The sequence below is a fragment of the Mastomys coucha genome, unplaced genomic scaffold (genome assembly GCF_008632895.1).
Source record: "Mastomys coucha isolate ucsf_1 unplaced genomic scaffold, UCSF_Mcou_1 pScaffold21, whole genome shotgun sequence".
Classification (NCBI taxonomy): domain Eukaryota; kingdom Metazoa; phylum Chordata; class Mammalia; order Rodentia; family Muridae; genus Mastomys; species Mastomys coucha.
This window is the reverse complement of record NW_022196904.1, coordinates 171802521-171822667: the sequence shown is the minus strand read 5'-3', so window position 1 is coordinate 171822667 and position 20147 is coordinate 171802521. Positions and strand designations below refer to the sequence as shown.

The window sequence follows — 20147 nt, the reverse complement described above, 5'->3', positions numbered from 1 at the left end:
AACAAACAAAATCAGAGGCGGGGAAGAGACATTATATTGACAAGGATACTTCTTATACATTAATGGAAGTAAAAATCTGTCAATTCTGATGGTTGCAATAGGCATTATCGATCAAACAAGTTTAGTGTAGAAACTTAACCTCTCAATATACTTGTGAGGACCTGAAAAGGTACAAAGATAGGGTGTTCAGAACAACAGGCTGAAAACAACTAAGGGCCCATCACCTGGCTCTGGACATATAAATTCTCCCACAAAACCATGCAGGCATGAACAGACTGAATTATACCTATGAATCTCAACATAAGTTGTCTTTAGAGTACTTTGTTTATGGAGAATAAATGGAACAATAAATGCACTGTTTGTACTTGGTAGAACATGGACATCTCTGGACAGGTACACAAGACTAGCAACTGCCAGGATTAGCTCTTGAGAAATGGTCCTGAAGTTCTAAGTGGGAATGTGCCAGGGTTCCCAAGAACACCTCAGGTTTGACCATTCACCAAAGGGGCTTATAGAATTCAGCATATGGTTATACACATGGCTACAATTTGCTACAGCAAAAAGATATGAAGTTAAATCCATTGAGCTGAGCCTGACAGGAACCAGGGACATGGTTCCTCTAGCAAACATCTGTAACAGTGCATATAAAACATCTACCAGGTAAACACAAGGAATGCAGGTGTCCAAAACAAACAGACTAAACATTCAATCCAGGTGAGTAAGCCATCCCTATTCTGAAATCCAATCTCCGAGACACTAGTCAAGGCTTACCTGTGCAAGAAGGCTCATCTGAAGATGGCAGTCTCTGAGCTCATTGTCTACTTTCTACACAGACCAGCCAATGCTTGCACATGCCTCTCTCTTCCTTATTTTCCCTTCATCCTTTCCCCTCCTTCCTTAATTACCTAAGCAATTTAAAACTCTTAATAGAAATTTCTGAAACATCCACAGGTTTTGAAATGAGGAGGAAAGTCCAGAGGGCTGTCAGCATGAGTCAAGTGGCAACCAGCAGGGCAGGTGACCAGCAGTGAACGGGGAGCTGTGCTTTAGCAGTCCAGTCTGGTGTGGACTTTGCTGACTGCCCACTCTAGTGTCCTGCCAGCCACTGGCCAGTCCAACTAATCCAAGCAGCCACATCTGACTCCCACTCATCCAGGCTTTCCAGAACAATGCCATGCCTTCTATAGTGTCAGGCAGAACTGGTGGATTCGAAGCTTTGGGAGGGCATTGGTACTGTCTCTTTGGGCATCTTTGGTGTTGAGAATCAGAGAAAAAAGGAATGATCCTTTAGGAAGGTATGGTCACGCTTCAGCTGACTTTCCACCCTTCAGCCAGAGCACCAGAGCAATTAGGTAAGCAAGAGCTCCAAGCTTTACCGGTTAGAATTAACTTCCTCTCAAGAGTGTGATAGTTATAACTGATAACTCAGAAGGACAATATAAAAGTCCCTTGTAATTTTTGGAGTATATTTTCTGTATCCATTTTGTTGAAAGGAAGGCAAAGGGGGTTAGAAGAAGGTTCCTAGACCTTAGAAACAAAGTATGTTCTCTCCTTGATAGTCATCTTGCTTTGTTTTGTTTTGTCTTTTGAAACAGAATCTCTAAGCCAGGCTGACCTTAAACCCTGTCTGTAGACAAGAATGACACTGGATTTCTGATTATCCTGCTTCCACCTCCCTTGCCAGGATGACAGGCGTATACCACCACACCTACTTGAGGAAGTTTTGAGGTCTGAGCCCAGGGCACGCTAGACAAGCAGTCTACCAACTGAGTTACACTCTGAATCCCTAGAAATGTACCCTGAAAGCAACAGTTAACAAACCAATAGAACAGACAAGAGTGTCTTCTACCACATTTGCCCACACCTAAGAAGAGAAGGTGTGATCGGTCTTGTATCTTGGAGACTTTATCTAATCTAGACTATGACAAAGCAAGTGGTACCCTCCTGCTGCTCTCTACAGCCCAGATAAGGAAAGCAATGTATGAACATGACAGGGACGGGGCCAACTGCGTGGAATGAAAAGACAATGAAAAGGACCCTGTCAGTGCATCTCCAACATGGCCTGAGGGAGCTGCCATGAGGATGCTGGGAGCAAATCTAAATCCTCTGGGAGAGCAGCCAGTGCTCTCAACTGCTGAGTGTCCTCTCCATCCCTGACCACAGCAATTGTTCTATAAAGCTGACACTGAGCTGGCAATTGTTAATAATAAAATGGACACTACAACTTATACGGCCGTCTTTCAAATGTAGGTTTCAGAGAATTCTCTTTCTTTCTGATCCCCAAAGGGCAGCAGATTGTCTGTCCCTCTAAAACCCCAAGGCCAGGAAACACAGCACAGGGATGACATGAATGACAAGGAAGCGTGACCCAGTGCTTCCTGCTCACACTGGCGTGTCTGTGTCTTCATTTACTTAGGCTCACAGACATAGGAAGGGTGCCAGACCAGGAAGTCCACTTGGGAGGGCCAAAAGACACAAGAATGATTTCTCCTTTATTCTTTCCTTTGGAACTATGATAATGTTCTCAGTGGAAGGAAATGAGTCTCCACCTTAGCAAAGACTCAAGATACCACATTTGAGGGAATCATAGATTCTGATACTCAGAAATGAGTGCCAAAATAGTTGGGATTCTTTACAGAGACTCCTAAGGGGCCAACAACTATAAGAAACATGCACAAATAGAAAATTTTATTGCATCTTCTGGGAATATCTGTTACCTAGAATTGACCTTTAGGATGACAAATCGGGAGTGCCATCCTTAAGGCTGGGACAGTGAACAAAGACAATACTTGCATGTCAGAGGCAGAACTGGACCCACCCTTTCCCATTCTCCTGGACTGAGCTGGGGAAGGGCGGGATGTTGCTATCCCTCAGAGCTTTATATAGTGTTGTTCCAACACTGGCAGTGCTTATAACTAACTCCTCTGACTACTACGGCTTTTGTTTTACCTCTTCAGACTATGCATTCCTAAACTCCGTATTCCTACAGACCACTCACTGCTCAGCTCACTTCATCAGCTTCTATTCACACTGAAGTTGTTCACACAAACATCACCCACAAGCTTGTGTTGTCAAATCAAGTTGGTACATTTCAGCCCTTATACTTCTGGTAGAATTTGATACCATTGACTCTTTATACTTAAACCTTCTTTCTTGGCTGGTTCCCATGACACCAAACTCTTCTGACAACCTCCTGCTTCTCCAGTCTCTGCTTGCTGGATCTCTACTCAATACCCATGAATGGCAGCCCTACAGAATTCTGTGTTGGGACCTGCCACGCCCACTTGTCTATTCCAGTAAAGTCTGTCTGTCAGGCTTGAAGGCCTGATCATGGACCAGAGGCATATGATTTCAAATGGAGTTTGCCTCCTGGGTATTCAGTCAGTCACTGGCATCTCCTAACTCAGACATGTTCCAGATTAGTCTTTCCAATAGTCAACATGCCTTCTTATTCAGGCATAAAGGTGCCCTAAGAAATGATTCGTAAATAGTTAAAACTAAGACTAAACATTGTTCCCTGGCCAGCACAGCATTCCAATATATCCTAATTTATTACCAAGCGGTTGTTAGCTTAGAATTTCTCACAAAGAAGCAGCCTTATCAGACAGGGTGTCCTCAGAGTTAGCAACAGAGGTCAGGCATTATTGCTAACTGTAAACATAGTTAGAGTTCTCAGAGCAGTCCTACAGAATACAGAATTATTTTACATACTAGAGAGTAATTGAAGGACTTCCCTCACTTAAGGGCATTTTCAGGAACTGCTAAAATGGGACTTCCTGGTGCTTGCCTCTGACAGACCCAGAGAATTAGCTTGGAACTGCCAAGATAACCCCAGCGGGAAGGGCACCACTGCTCTTCCTCTTTGCACCTGGATGCCTGATCTTACCGACCTTGATGTGACCACCACTCGCCTACGTGACTTCTGTCTTGCTGTCTGATCTTACTGACTTTGATGTGGCCCTCACCTGCCTATGTGACTTTTGTCATTCGCCCTGTTTTCTGTATATTATATAAGCCTGGTTTTCACTTTGTGTACATACTCATATATTCAGATTCGAGATTCCGGCATTCGAGAGAGAGCATTTGAGCTTCTTTAAGCCTCATTCAGTCCACAGCCCCCCAACTCCCGGGCCCAGAGCACTCAGGCCCGGGGGTGGGGGGGTACAGCGCCTGTCTAGAGGAGATGGCTATTGTTTTAGACCCAGTGTGTTTTAGATGGCCTCAGATGTACTCTGACCGCTGAGCTGCCAGATTTTTTATTTCTCTTTTGTAATGACTGTAAAAGTCTGATGCCATTTTTGAGAAATACACTCAGATTCTGCACTTCCTTGTATCTACTGTTTGTCATTCTCGCCGTTGATGCCTTGGCAACCTGACTAGGATCCTGTTCCCCAACAAGTTGAGGGAAGCCCAGACTGGCCAGCCTACGGCAGGGACCCTGGTTCATCCCATTGCAGAAACATTACCCAGACTGAGTGGTGATGGCTGCTCAATCCCTATGGGGTAACTTAATCTCAATGATTATAATGTCCTAGTCTCAATGGCCTTGACCCCTGATCTGTTCTACTAGCCAAGGCTATTTTCCTGAGCTCTGGATTCATAACACTACCACCACCACCACCACCACCACCACCACCACCACCACCCAAACACACATATGTGCTTCAGTGTTCTATGACTTATTGTGTCTGAATGTAGCTTTCTCCCCTCTAATTTAATCTTGCTTACAGAATCTAATAATTAAAATCTATTACCCCTAAATCTTTCTAGAGTACATCTTCTTCCTCAAACCTCCAATTCTATTTTTACCCCCACTAGATATTTCTTAAAACCATGTTGTCATTTCTTTTGTGGATTCCTATAACAACTTCTATAGGGGCTCTTCAAGCTCAATGCAACTCCTTTTCCAAATCATCTTTTTTTTGAAGCCAGCAATTTAATTTAAAACTGCAAAGCTTCAAAATAAAATCCAAACTTTCTTTTGCTGAGACAGAGTCTCACCTGTAGTCCTGGCTGGCCTATAGCTCACTATATAGACCAGGTTGGACTTGAATTCACCAAGATCCATCTCTCTGCCTCCTGATTGTTGGATTGAAGGCATGGGTCATCACACCTTGCTAAATCCAGATTCTTTAATATTAATTTTAAGGCTATTCTGACCATCTAACTATAGAAGTGAAGTAAATTTAACATGTTAGGCTCTGAAACTAGACTCTCTCTCTTTCTCTCTTTCTCTCTCTCTCTCTCTCTCTCTCTCTCTCACACACATATATGGGAAAATGTATATATGTATATGTATGTTTTATATCATATATTCTACACACACATATATGTGGAATACATATAAATATATATATAAATGTTTATAAATACATACATTATATATGGTAGAATGTATATGTGTATGTAAACACATATGTGTATGTATATACACACATACACACACACATATATATACACATATTTATATATATATATATAAATGTTTTATAAAAAACATTCCTGCTCTATCTTCTGTCTGAAACATTCTCTTCCCACCCCCTTTTAAAAATCTGTCTCAATGAAGATACTGAAACTCAGAAAATCGCTTATGTATAATGGTTCCCAGAGGCCTTTATTTGTTGGCCTCTCAGAGTTCCCTCCCACAGTATACAGCAACCTTTAACCAGCACCAGTCTCTTTGCGGGGGTGGGGGGGATGGAGGGGGAAGGGGCTGGACACCTTGAGAACCTTCTAGTGCCCAACAAGGGGTGTGGCCAGCATCAGTGTTCCACTATCAGGAGGATAAGTGAAGGATAAGGTTGAATTTTAGTGTACGATGTTTACCATAGAAAAGGGAGAAAGATTGTTTTCAGCATCCCAAATGTATTTTAACTTCTCCACTCCAAGGTTCTATTTTTAGTGAGCTGCCATGCAAGCCAGAATTTCACTTGTGTGTTTTATTGGATGCAGGGGACAGACATTTGGGCAGTAAATCCCAAACCTGGATCCCAAGGCTTAGTCATCTACTCCACCAGATATGTTGTTCAATGAATTACCAACAATAGACTCAAATGCCATGTGTATAACGGAGGGAACGTCCCCCATAGCTGTCACTCCTTAGCAAGCATGGCCAATTCTGCTTCAGTTCTGAACAATCAGTCATCTGGTTGCAGACTGTGTTTGGGTAGCAATGTGCCATCTCCTATGTATGACTACATGATGGACTGACTCTCAACACTGTCTCTTACTAGCAAAATACTTAATCTTTCTAAATCTTTATTTTTATACTAAAAAATTAAAGCCATACTTACTTTTTGATAGGTTGATATGAAGACAGAGGAAGCTTTATATGAAAAAGAGTGGTTACAGTAAACCTGTGCAGCCCTGTTGACTGTGGTCCTCCATGCAGGAGATGCTCTGTTTACAGTCCAGATATATTATGACCTTTGTGCTGCTCCCTTGTCCTTCAGCTTGGAACCCCCACAAGCACCTCAACCACAGCCTGCTCACACAAAGTTCAGGCTTGTTCCTACCAAGTTTACCCATCCCCGAGCACTCCCAGCTCCAGGAGCCCTCCCATCCCTCATCCAGTTTCTGAGACCAAGGAGAGCAGCCGCCTCCCCCATTCCTCTCCTCTCCTCTTCTTCTCCCTCTCCCTCTCTTTGCCCCCCCTCCAGAGCCCCACGACTTACTCATTCTGTAGACGCTGCATCATCCTCTGCCACATCCTGGGGTTCTAGTTGCAAAAGATGCCAAGGCTGTGAATCCCTCCTCATCATTCCACTGCTTTCTTTTTCAACCATAGCCCCCTGCATCCTGAGCTCCTAACTGATTCCCTGCATCCACTCTTGCCTCTCAACAGCCTGATTTCCAATTATAGATGAAGTAACCCTTTCAAAGTATCTATCTGTCAGCGCATAACACATTAGTTTCTCAGAACGTCATAGCTCCCTACTGCTCTTAGAAAAACAGAACAAGGTGCTTTATACAGCCATGGGTCTATGTTTGGCCCACCCCAGGCTCTAGCCTTTGTCATCGTTACCCCAACTCCTTCACTGTCACCTCTAAGGCCTCGAACCAAGTTGTCCGTGTCAATGTGCTGTCTCAGCATGGAACATCCTCTCCCAACCTCTTTAACTTAAGTGTTGTCTACTCTTCCCTCAAGCTGAAAACTGCCTCCTCAAGCACTCTAAACTTCCTCACAGCGCATAGGCTATTCGAATACTTTCCTGGGTAGATGTGTCACTGAAGCAATCTTTCCCCACTCTGATGTACCATAGGTTCATGCAAGAACTTTAGAAAAACATCAGCTCTGGGGTCCCACTCAAAAGAATTGAATCAGATTGAGGCTAAGGTCTGGCCCTTGGCATCTTTTAATGACTCCTGGGATATTGAACATGCAGCCACAACTGGGAATTGCTTGTCAAAGGAAATGGGAAACAGGGAATGTTCAAGGGATGGCTGGGGATGTAGGTCAGAAGTGACGCTCTTGTCTGGCATGTGCACAGTCCTGAGTCTGATCCTCACTGCTTACAGAATCGTGACTGTTTATCCTGCTCTCTCCCAGGGTCCAACAGACAGCAGAAGTGCTTGGAGCCGCTATGTTTCTGCTGTTGTTATCACTGATACAGTTGTTATGAAGATCAACATGCCTGATGGCTTTCTTTGTACATTTTTTAACCTCGGTGATTCCTTACTTCAAAACTCAAAGTAATTAAAATGGTAGCAACCAAATCACTTCCTTTTTTAGATTTATTTTTATTTTATGTGTATGGGTGTTTTGCCTGTATACGTATCTGTGTGCCACATGTACCTTGACCCAAAGGGTGCCAGATCCCTGGAACTGTGGTTACAGAAAATTGTGAACAGTCATGTGGATGCTTGAAACTGAATCCAGGTCCTCAGGAAGAGCAACAAGTGTTCTCAACTGCTGAGCCATCTCTCCAGCCTCTCAAATCACTTTCTTAAAATTTAACATTTCTATTGTCCTGTCCACACAGAGCTTTGACCTACGAACTGAGGTGAAGTAGAATACAATATATTTAAAACACCAGTTCATACCATGTTAAATCCCTCAGCAACTAGCTCTGTATTCGTGATTTCAGAGTCTAATTTTGTAAGAACGTGAATCAGCTGGATTGCCCGTGAATCAGCTGGATTGCCCGTGAATCAGCTGGATTGCCCGTCACTTTGTTCTTCCGATTCCATTCTTCCTACATTTCCGCATCTCCTGTCTCATGAACACTTTTATCAAGTAAATGGGAACTCCACCCCTAACCCAGCTCAGAGATCAGGATAGAATGGGCTTTGGCTCACGGTTTGCCTGGTTCAGACAGCAGAAGGCGAGCCCTAGAAAACCCTAGAAAACCCTTCCTCTAAAGAGTCCTCTAAAGACGAAGTCGTAAAGTCCAGTTCTCAGCCGTCACCCTGCACCAGGCGCGTCTGAAGGGTTGGGAAAGCAGTGGCTGCCAACTCCTCAGGGTTTCCAATTCAACAAGTCTGAGGTGAAGCCAAAGAATCCCCATTTCTGACAAGTTTCCAGGTGGTGATGGTGACACTAGTCTGGGGACCATACTTTGAAAACCACCTGGATCAGAGTACATCATAGCCACCCCAAGTCAATGTCTGTGTGTTGTGTATGATCTCCATACATGTGGAAAGGTACTACCTAGGACAAGATGCACAGACATCGACAGAGACAGATGTATAGCGAGGGGAAGGCGGGGAGGGTCTCTGACACCTCTCAGAAGTGCAGTGGATAAAGACTGCTAAATTTCCACTTTATGTTTTGAAGCGCAGTGTGGGCCTTCTCCCTGTGGTTTCAGAGGGGTATTCTCTGCCCTATTTTTGTAAACAGTCCCAAGCCGCTCCCATACTTCTCCTTTTAGAAGAAGGAATTGTGAGGGTTTGGAAGGGCAGCATGCCTCTAAATCAGTTCCTTATTAGGTGATTTCCTCAGTGCATCACTACTTTTAAAAGGCAGCCGTTCCCTTTCCCCAAAGCCAGCTAGCTGACTGAGGTCACTTGGAGCACTGTTCATCAAAGGCAGAAAGGCTGAATGAAGTATTGGGTGGGGAGGTGCAAGAAGCTCTTCAAAGGAAAGAACCTCAAATCACCTTGGGGGCGTCATCTGTGGTTGGGAGGGAGCTGTGTGGAAAGGCATCCGCTTGGCATATGACCCACAAACAGCATGCTGGCAAGAAACGAGCTGGTCCGAGCAGTAGTCAAGGCTCTTGGATTGGCATCAACAGCTGCAGGGAACATGGTCTCTCGGCCTTGGAGCACCGCATCACACCAGGATGATGCTCTAGACAGCTACACAACATCTGTTCACTCTGCAAGGGAAGTCACCGGGATAGGAAGACTCCCTGCACTGCTCTCTTCTGAGCCCATGGGGCCCTCTTACGGAGGGCTCAGTTTCCCCAGCACTGTCCCGGCTGTAATACTGCAAGGCTCACATCCCAATAAAATTCCCAGGATGGCACAGCCATCTTCAGTCAAGCTCATTCTCTATCAGTCAACCCAGCTTCACTCCAGTAGTTGGTCAAATGGGTAGGCACCTTTTCTGGGTTCTCTCTGCTCGGCTCTGGCCCTTTTAGCCTGCTCTGTTCTCCCCTGAGTTCAAGTGCTGCCTGATTTTAATGCCATGGTGGGGCTTTAACCATTCAGACTTTTAAAATATCCCATGAAAGACGGTTATCTTCTTTGAAGTTGACTCCCTCCGGTGATTCCCAGCACTGAGTGCACAGGAGGATCACCCAGGGATTCACCCAGTCCTTTTCCATGCAATCATCCTGGGCTCTTGGTACTGAGGCCAGGCTATGGTCATGCTTAGCATTCCCAGGTGATTATTCTATTGAATGGCAGGCGTTGCAAACGTGGGACCTAGTCCAACTGCTGCTGCTGCAGGACAAACCTGTTGCTGTACAATTCTTGAGAGCTAGGCTTTAACCTCGCTAGTAAATTCTTCCTGATGGGAGACAAAGTATTTCAGAGTCATCCAGGCTAACAACAGCCACCTGTAACTGTTAGGAAGCTCTGGCCTCCACCCAAGTTTAATTTCCTTCTAAATTCCACTGATCCAGCTCTAGACCATCAAGCAACTTACAGTGTGTTCATTTTTTGTTATTTTTTTTTTTAAGAATTCAAAGGTAGCAAGTATGTGTGCCTCAAGTTTCCTGTCTTCCAAACCAAACAAAAAACAAACAAACAAACAAAAAAACCCCTAGTTCATTATTCATGATTTTCATATTATATGCCACCCTAGTGACACACTGGTAGATGCCCTTCAGTTCATTAACCACCTGTCAAATCCTGTTTCTGTGACTTAAGGTCACTGAAAGTAACCACCAATGTGACTGTGCATTTCAGATATTTGAACCTGGATAACCTTCAGAGCTTTCCCCCGACAAGTGATCAAGTCAGGATTCTCACCTCATGTGCTCACTTCAGTGTCAGCTTCTCTCTTTAGCCCATCTCTTTAACCTACAGGCAACTCATTTCTTTCTGTGATGTATGGCAGTCTCACTGAAAGCTTCACGTTGTTGGCCAATTTGCCACCTGTGCTTTCTAGGCTTTTATTCCAACTACTGACAAATGGACCGTGCAGGGAAAAGACGGAACCTTGTGGACTTCAAACCTTTTGTCAGCATGAGCTAGCCAGGAAGTGCTCTGGCTCCTTCTCCAATCCGTATTTCTCCAACTCACTTTAAAGCACCCATGGGAGATCCTACCGTACACCTTCCTCAGACTGAAGTACTGACAGTAAAATTACACTCTCCAGGTTTGCTCCTTCCAATCCCAACAGCTACAATGTTGCCAGGAAAGAGTGCAAGGAGAAAGGAAACCCTCCCTCTCTCTGACTACTGAAGAGCGCTGAGCATGAGTAACTGCCCACAAGTCTATTTACCACCCTTGTTTCTGTTTGAAATTCTTATAATAACTAAAAACCTTTTCAATCTCCTGTTGAAATAAAATATACTATTTCTATGAGAGATGGCCACATTCCTTAATCCCCTTCTTGCATGTCCCCCATATTATGGTGATTTGTTACAAGCCGATTTGGTGAAACACAGGCCAGTTTCCAGGGATTAGATGTTCCTTTTCCAAGTGATAATGGGTTTTCCAAATATCAAGCTCATGGGGAGGCTTTCTGATCTGCTCTCTTCCATTTTTGTGATGTAGATTATACAGTCTTAGAATTTAAGGAGCACACATGATCTCTGTACACTTGGTTTCCAACCATCAACCACCTCAGTCTGTCACTGCACATCTGCACGCTGGTGGCCTGAGTGTGATCACCACAACTCATGGTAGAAGGAGAGAATGAGCCCTGAGAGAAAGGTTGTCCTCTGGTCTTCCCACCAGTGCCCTTCCCCCCACACTTAATTATTGTGCTGGTTAAAAGGCAAATGTAAGAAGAGAGAACCTAGATGAAGAACTAGCTAGATCAGACTCTCTCTGTGGGGCACAGTCTTGACTGTTGGTTGGTGCAGGAGAGCCCATCCCACTGTGCAATGTGTAATCAGGAGGTTCTAGGTTGTGGAAGAAGCCTCACTGAGCAGGAGCAAACCAGAATGAGCTAAGGAGCAACCAGAAAGCAGCCTTGGTTACTCCATGGTTTCTGCCTTGGTTACTCCATGGTTTCTGCCTTGGTTACTCCATGGTTTCTGCCTTGGTTACTCCATGGTTTCTGCCTTGGTTACTCCATGGTTTCTACCTTGGTTACTCCATGGTTTCTGCCTTGGTTACTCCATGGTTTCTGCCTTGGTTACTCCATGGTTTCTGCCTTGGTTACTCCATGGTTTCTGCCTTGGTTCCCTGACTAACTTTCCTCAGTGATGGACTGTGACCCAGAAGGAAAGGGAAATAAACACTTTCCTCCCCAAGCTGCTTGAGGTATGCTATTTATCACAGCAACAGAAAGCGCTCTAGAACAATGAATCATGCTCACACTGTCCTGAGAGCGATGCATTTTCCTAGAAGAAAGTGAGATCGTCCTGATGCTCCACTTTCTCTGCAGCCTTTATCCTTACACTGCATCCTTCTCCTGCTCAGGCGTCTACTGAACCAAAGCAACCCATCATCTCTGGCATTGGCTCATCTTCAGCAAATGCACAGCCCAAGTGATGCAGGAAAAAATCCTCCTAGCTTTTAAACATTCTGCTCAACTATTTGCTATCTCCTTTCCTGACTTCACAGACCCCATTTTATAAATGTCACAGTTACTGCTATGGTTTGGCTTCAGTTGGTCCTCCAGTGTTGGGAGTGAGGTCCCCAGCATGATAATGTGGGAACTGTCAGAACCTTTAAAAGGTCAGGCCTACTGGGAGATCAAGTCATGGGTACCCTATTCTTATAAGGGATTAAGGTAGGCCTCATGTGGCCCTCCATAATAGGGTTTTTATAAGGAGCCTGAACCTGGCCCACAGATTCTCTGCGGCTTTTGTTGTTGTTTGAGATCTTTTTGTTTGTTTGTTTGTTTGTTTTATTTTGTTTTGTTTTTGAGACAGGGTTTCTCTGTGTAGCCTTGGCCTTCCTGGAACTCCCTCTGTAGACCAGGCTGGCCTCAACTCAGTGCCCTCTCCCACACATGTTCATGCCATTAATGTCCACCATGATGTGGCATGTGTGAAAGGATCCTCTTTAGAACTCAACAGATGCAAGCATCATGTGTCTGGTTTTTTTCCCTAATTTAATAGGTGAAGGGGCTTGGGACAGAATCTTGGGGGTGGGAGGAGGGCCAGACTGGCTTTGAACTCATTATGTGGCCAAGGATAATATGAACTTCCAATTCACCTGGGTCTAGTGGCATGTATCTGTAATCCTAGTACTGAAAACAGGCAGATCCTAGGGGCTGGCTGCCCAGCCATTCTAGCCTAAAACCACTGGGGTCAGTGAAAGGCCTTGTCTCAAAAACTAAGGTAGCGTCTGGGCCTGGAGAGATACCTCAGGGGTCAAGAGCACTTGCTACTCTTGCAGAAGACCTAAGTTTAGGTCCTAGCACCCATGTCTCAGGTGGCTCATAACCTCCTGTAACACCAGCTTCAGAGGATCCATGCCTTCTTATGACCTCTGTAGACACTTACACTCAAGTGCACATGACCCCCATATACATCAAATTAAAAATAACTCTGAAACAAGGTAAAGAATGACAGAGGAAGACGCCTGGTGGGGATCTGGTCTCCACACATGTACACACATGTGGATGTGCCACACACAGACGAATATAATCGAGGCCATGTGTTTGGGTGCCTGATGTTTCCTAATGTTTAAATGACCTTCTATCTCCTTTCTTTATTATCTTTCTTCTGAGTTAACATTAAGTTAGGGAAGGAGTCCACTAACATCTTCCTTCACCTTACAAAATAGATCTACAAGGAAAATTAAGAAATGTCCCTATGGCCGGGCAGTGGTGGTGCACGCCTTTACTTTAATCCCAGCACTTGGGAGACAGAGGCAGGCGGATTTCTGAGTTCGAGGCCAGCCTGGTCTACAGAGTGAGTTCCAGGACAGCCAGGGTTACACAGAGAAACCCTATCTTGAAAAACCAAGAGAGAGAGAAAAAGAGAGAAAGAGAGAAAGAGAGAAAGAGAACAAGAGGGAGAGAGAAAGAGAGAGAGAGAGAGAGAAAGAGAGAGAGAGAGAGAGAAATTTCCCTATGTTCCACATTGGATTTCTAATTATTAACCAGATAAAGTTATTGTGTTTCAGAATTGTAATGACTGAGAGCAGACTCAAAAGATAATGGAAAAGTGAAGCTTTTTTGTGTGTGATTTGCAACATATGAGGCATCTTTAAATTTGTATTTAATATTTTCAAATATCCTATGAGGCAAACAGTGTTTTATTTCATTTACAAATAAGAAAGTAGAGTTTTAGAAAGAACACTAATATGAAAAAAAAATCTTTGCAATAATAGTGTATTTAGTAAGCAGAACCTCCTTGGGTTTAGTTGGCACTCTCTGGGGACAGCCTGTCTGCTTGTCTCAGCTTTGTAATTCACAAAGGAGCACCCAGCACCCTCTCGCCTGGCATGGATCATCTACACCAGCAGGCACGGATCATCTACACTAGCAGGCCCCTTCCTCCTCTTCCTTTGGGAAGAACTGCCAACTTTATGCTTCCAGGTTATCACTCAGATAAATATTACCTTGATACTTGCTTTCTCTGTCTCCTTAAATATATCTACCCTTGAGGAAGAAGCACGTGTCAGTGGCTGGGGAGATGACTTAGTCAGCAGAGCGTCTGCCATGAAAGGCTGAGGACCTGAATCTGGATCCCCAACGGCCATACTGGACTTGGTGGTACTCATCTATAACCCTACTGCTGGGGAGATGGGAAGGAGATGGGGAACCCCAAAGCTTAATGGCTAGCCAGTCTAGCCAATCACTTGAGCTCTGGGATCAGAAAAAGGGTCTACCAAAAAAAAAAAAAAAAGGTAAATAATAGAGTAATAGTAAGTGTCTTAGTCAGGGTTTCTATTCCTGCACAAACATCATGACCAAGAAGCAAGTTGGGGAGGAAAGGGTTTGTTCAGCTTACACTTCCACATGGCTGTTGATCATCAGAGGAAGTCAGGACTGGAACTCAAGCAGGTCAGGAAGCAGGAGCTGATGCAGAGGCCATGGAGGGATGTTCCTTACTGGCTTGCTTCCCCTGGCTTGCTCAGCCTGCTCTCTTATAGAACCCAAGACTACCAGCCCAGGGATGGCACCACCCACAAGGGGCCCTACCCCCTTGATCACTAATTGAGAAAATGCCCCACAGCTGGATCTCATGGAGGCCTTTCCCCAACTGAAGCTCCCTTCTCTGTGATAACTCCAGCCTGTGTCAAGTTGACACACAAAACCAATCAGTACAGTAAGGCAAATAACCCTAATGTCAAAGTCTGGCCTCTGTACACACACATGCACACACACATGCTCTCACACTTACAGTACACAGACACACAGGGAACAGACATCTAATGTCTGTTGCTTTTCCTCACTGGATTCGATGCTTACAGAACTAAGCTTTTCCTTTTGACAGTAAGCTTTGGGGGCCAGAACTCAAAGGACATGGGCTTGATGAGTCCCAATCCTGAGCTGCCCTTTGCCTTGGAGAACATTAGCATCACAGTCTAAGAATCAAGGTTCACTTTCTCAGACAGACAGAGGACATAGCAGGGAGGGTGGGGACATGCATACCTTCCTGCCTCCCCCCCTCTCCTCTATGCTTGCTCTTCAAGACCCTTTTCAAGCCGATATGGATGTCCTGGGCTCAAGGTACCCTCCACCCTCCATTATTTCTTGCTCTTTGAATTGTCAATTTGGTGAAGTTAAAGAAAAAGATCCTTGGAGATTTTATGATAAAAAAGAACTGTGCCCATCTCCTACTAAAACTTGGCTGTGGCTAAGGTGAACAGGAAGAACAAGGTTTGGAGTCACCATGGGAAAGGAAAAAAAAAAAAATCACAGATCAGCCCAAGGGAAGTGGGAACAGGGGCTGCAGCAGCACCTGGGAAGGGGTGTGGGAGGGCCTGGGGCAGAAGACGGGCTCAGGCCCTCAGAGAAATCCAGCTGCTTCTCCAGCATCAGTCTTAAGTACTCTCCTGTCTCCTTAGACACCAAGCGCAGCAGCACAGAACTGTGGCTGTTTTTCCATCTCCCTGCCTCATGGTGCACTGCATGCTGGCTGCTCACCAGGCCCGTCCAGGGAAGCGTCACAGCAGCTGCTGCCTCTCTCGGGCTACTTTGCATAAGAGTAAACCCCAGATCAGAAGGTTCACAAAGGCGCTTAATGATGATGCTAAGTAGAGAGTGGGAAATGGAGCACCAGCTTGGTTTACTCTGGGGATTCTATGCTTTTTGTTACTAGGTGAAACTGACACACATTTAATGTTTCTCCTTTCCAGGCTGCACATCTGCCTACAGCTTCCTTTGGTCAAGAATAACCGGTTTACACAGACATCTTCTGAGAACCTCCAACTAGTGGTTTCTGCTTCAGAAGTGGCGGGCTTGGTTTTGTGACCAATCTTACTTCCTGTGACCTTATGATCTTGGCCAAAATAGACTAGTCTAGAAACTGCTGCTAGAGTCAAGGATAACTATGGGCCAGGCATGTATCCATCACATCATTTAAAGCTTTAAGCTAAGGACAGATATCAAAGTTATTTTGTAGGTAAAACAAAAACATAAAACTCCCGATACTCAGTGAAATTAACTTACTTGACTTAGAGAAGGCAAGTTACCTGCCTGACACTGACACTGCCTGTCTAAGAAGAAACAGGCCCAGGCTCTGAAGCAGGCTCATCTGAATGCCTGGTTCTGTTTGCCTGCCTTCCTTCCTTCCTTTCTTCCTTCCTTCCTTCCTTTGTTCCTTACCTCCCTCCCTTCCTCCTGTCCTATTCTTTCTTTCCCCAGAAGTTAGTGGAGCTAGCCCAAAAGCAAGAACCTTGTTGAATGTCAGTCAACAAGAACTGAGAGAAGCTGTCTAGTCACAGCAGCAAGAGACACAGAGAGAAAAACAAACTCAGAGGTTGCGTGATGAGGGGATGGGCAGTGACTGTCTGGTCACACGCACTGCACTGCCGCTGCGCTGCTGCTGCTGCTGCCGCCACTGTTGCGCCCTCATCAGACAGCTGCTCCTCCTGCAGACTCTGACAAACAGCTTTAGAGCCTTTACCTGTATTGCTGACTCTGCATGGGTGGGTCATCCCCGTCATCCCCATAGCTTCTCCTCACACTCACACTCACACTCCTCCATTATCACCTGGTTATACTAGAGCGTGTGCCGTGGGTTGAACCCTGAAACTTTGCAGACACTAAACTTCTGTCCTGCTGCCACCTACCCAGCCAGCCCCCAGTCCAGCTTCCTCTGATAGTAGGCAACCTGCTCCTCTCTTTCTTCATTGTCTCCCAACTCAGTGGGGCAAAGAATGTGGGGGCCTGTGGGGGCCTTCTAACAGTGTCTAAGTGGTCCAGCTCTACATTAAATGTGTGCTGAGGGAAAAGCAAGACCCGAGTGAGCACTGTGTAATTTGGCAGGTCACACTGCTATGGCCCTCTAGAACTGCCACTTCCTGGGTCACTAAAGGACTGGGGAACAAAGTCAGTGTTCTTTCCATGTCCTCAACCCCTGATGGTAGCAACATTCTCTACTCAAAACCACGGGGCTCATAGGGGTTTCCGGGCCCAAGAGGTTGACAAGGGCAAAGAGCTGCTGGGGAGAGCTGGTGATGAGCGTACTGACAGCCAATCCTTAGGGGGATTTTTGTATCTGCATAAAGTGTGTCCCAAGCCAGAGATGTTTGTGAGTAGCAGGACTGCATCGCTAGGCGGCAGATAGTTCCAAGAAGGATCCAGGCTCTAAATGCCGGATCTCCTGTCTTCATTTTCCTTTCATCTATGACACTAAACAATCAGATTACCAGTTTTTTTTCATTTTTGAAAAACAACCATGAATTTGGTTATCTAAAGCATTCAGCTCCATTCCTCCCTCAGGAAGGCAGGATATGGTAATTAGAATCAGATAAGAAACAGCTGACTAGAAACCTATATTTTTGTAAAGATCTCCACATCTGTTCTTTCCTTCCACAATCGGCAATATCTAGAAAGTGAGTTCCCAAGGCAACCACAAGTATTTGTTATTCTTTTTGCCATGTGATTTGTCCTTAAAATAAATTCAAACATTTTTTCCGTACCACTAAAATGCCAGGAAAAATATAAATGGGTATTGTTTTTTTTTTTTCTGAATACCTATGAACTAAGAAGTTCAACAATACTTAGCTGAATTTTCTAGGATTAATGTCAAGTCCTAAAATAGAAGATATAATCTAAAAACTGGGTTGTTGGATTGTTCTATAGTTAATATGGAACATGTAAAAGACAGCCTGGGAAAAAAATGGATTGCAACAAGCTGCAACATGCGTGTCACTCAGGCCAGCCCCAGCCCCGAGGGAGGTGTCAGCCTACGGAAAGGAAGTAGTGAAGCCTGCGTGTTAGCTCTCAACTCCAGGGACAACTTTGCCTGTTTTCTTTGAAGTGCTGGCCAGAGGCACTGCTGGAGTCGCATGTGAATCCAGCATGAATTACCTTGGGAAATCATAGACAAAGTTTCTGTTTATGGTTCCCACACAGTAAGTGATGACCCCCATTATACAAATCATTGTGAATCAGGGCATTTTCAAGGTAAAAGCGGGTCCAAGGAATAGAAATGTGGTGACAAGAGCAGAAATATTCACAAAACATCACATTTTGATTGTCTCAACAACCTCAAAAAAATGTATGCATGTTTGTTCTTTTCTTGGATTTTTCAAATAAACTTCGTAAGACACAGTATTCAAGTACATACACACACACCCTGTAGGCATGCAAATCCTATTGCTAAAGCAGAGGAACATGACCACCCCATATGGGACTGAGTATCAATTCAACCAAAACATCTACTTCCACTTCCATGTGCTTATCCTAGACATCTGCCCAGAGGCTTCACCCTCAAAATAACTACTGTCTCTGAAGAATTTTAAAACTGGGAACATTTGTGGTCCAGGAGACCAGGAGTTGAAAAGCAGCCTTAGAATTCTAGCTAATCCATTCAGAACTCGCTAAAAGAATGGAAGACTGTTGGGAAATGAAGAAACAAGGAAGGGGAAGTAGAACAGAGATGAGGTGAACAGAAGGGTGGAGTCACTGAGAGGACATGGGCATGGCTGCTTCTCTTCACGTCTTCCTTGTTTACCATCACCTACCCTCTTGTCAGCAACAAAGAACTTCCCTCAATAGCTCTCCAAAATTAGATTGATTTGTCCCCCAAGGTCATATGAGCAACTCTTTAAACAGTTAAACTTTCTGAACGACCAGGAACAAGTTGGCAATTTTTGCTCAGCGCTTCCTTGTTAACGGCAGCCACATCCATGTTTTTACTACCTCTTTTGACAAGTTCCTCCTTCTTGACATGATCTCTGGATCTTGCCACACTTTGTAAGACCTGCACAGTTTGTCAATATCTGACTTTGAAAGTGAAACAAAAAGGAGACAGTCTACATCATAAAGCAGAAACAAAAAGGAGACAGAGCAGGAACCGAGGAGGGTTCAGTTCTGCATTCAGTAAATCATGCAAAGTGAAGAAACAGACCCTGGATCACAAGGGCTTGCCCGTTCACTTGCTCATGGCAGGACCTCATTATGTAGCTCAGTCTAGATTTTTTTAGAAATTGTATTGATCTAGTTAGTTAGTTAGTTAGTTAGTTAGTTAGTTAGTTTGTGTTTCATGTGTTGTATGTTGGCACCAGTATGGAAACTGGAGATAACTTTTGCAAAGTCCATTTTCTCCTTCCACCACGTGGATCCGAGAGAGTGACCTGGGGTTGTAGGCTTGGTACCCCCCTACTCTTCCCTCTCTGGCTGGTCTTGGCCTCACCAGCCTCCTGCCTCAGCATCTTAAGTACTGGGATTCTAGGCAGGAGATACCACCTGGCTATCAGGGATACTCTTGTGTGATGGAAATGCTTCATATGGGCCACTTGCTTTGGAATTAGCAGGTTGGAGAAGGCCACCAGTGAGCATTCATCCTCCACAGCTCTCCAGATGGTCAGGCTGTCATTGGGTCAGAGCAGCATATTCTAAAGTGAGTGACTAAAAAACAGGAGGGACCGAGACCCCAAGAAGGCAAGTAGCTCCAACTCACAGAATTCCCATCAGCCATCTGTCTTTCATCTTATCTTAGCCAGCTCTTCCCTGTCCTACAGAAGACAGAGTAAGTTTGTCCTCTAAGGATAAGTCCCATCTAATTCCTCGAAAGTATGATAGATTTTTGTCCATTAGCCAGAAGGCATCTGAAACCAGTCGTTCACATGCCTGTGGTAAACATCTTGGGATTTATCTCCTTTGGGAGGATCCAAGACAACTTCCTTAGCTCAATCCATTGCCCAGTATATAATGGGATATACAACCAACATTCTGTCTGGTTAGCCAGTTCCTTGCCAATCTTTCAATTCCACCCTCAGACCCAGAGCTTAACCTTAAATGCGGATGAAATTGGAAAGACTGACTTCTCCCACTGGTTTCTGTTCATTACGTTCCCCTAGGGTCTGAATTCAGTTTCCAGAATCCCTGAGAACAATTCCTCTGCCCCAATAATTTGGACACAAACCACGACTGTAATTCCCAGATGACCCTGTAGCTG

At 44.8% G+C, this 20147-nt stretch overlaps 1 protein-coding gene across 4 annotated transcripts in view; it reads right to left on the bottom strand.

The window, feature by feature from the left end:
• The window catches only part of Entpd1 (ectonucleoside triphosphate diphosphohydrolase 1), a 130996-nt gene that overhangs the window by 36891 nt on the left and 73958 nt on the right, over window positions 1-20147 (bottom strand). For 2 of the 4 annotated variants that reach the window (XM_031390286.1, XM_031390287.1), the window contains exon 2: window positions 6675-6718. The exons of the other annotated variants lie outside the window; for them this stretch is intronic. In XM_031390286.1, coding sequence (XP_031246146.1) covers window positions 6675-6678 — 4 coding nt within the window. In that variant the 5' untranslated portion in view covers window positions 6679-6718. The remainder of the gene's footprint in view (window positions 1-6674; window positions 6719-20147) is intronic. 4 annotated transcript variants of the gene reach the window in all.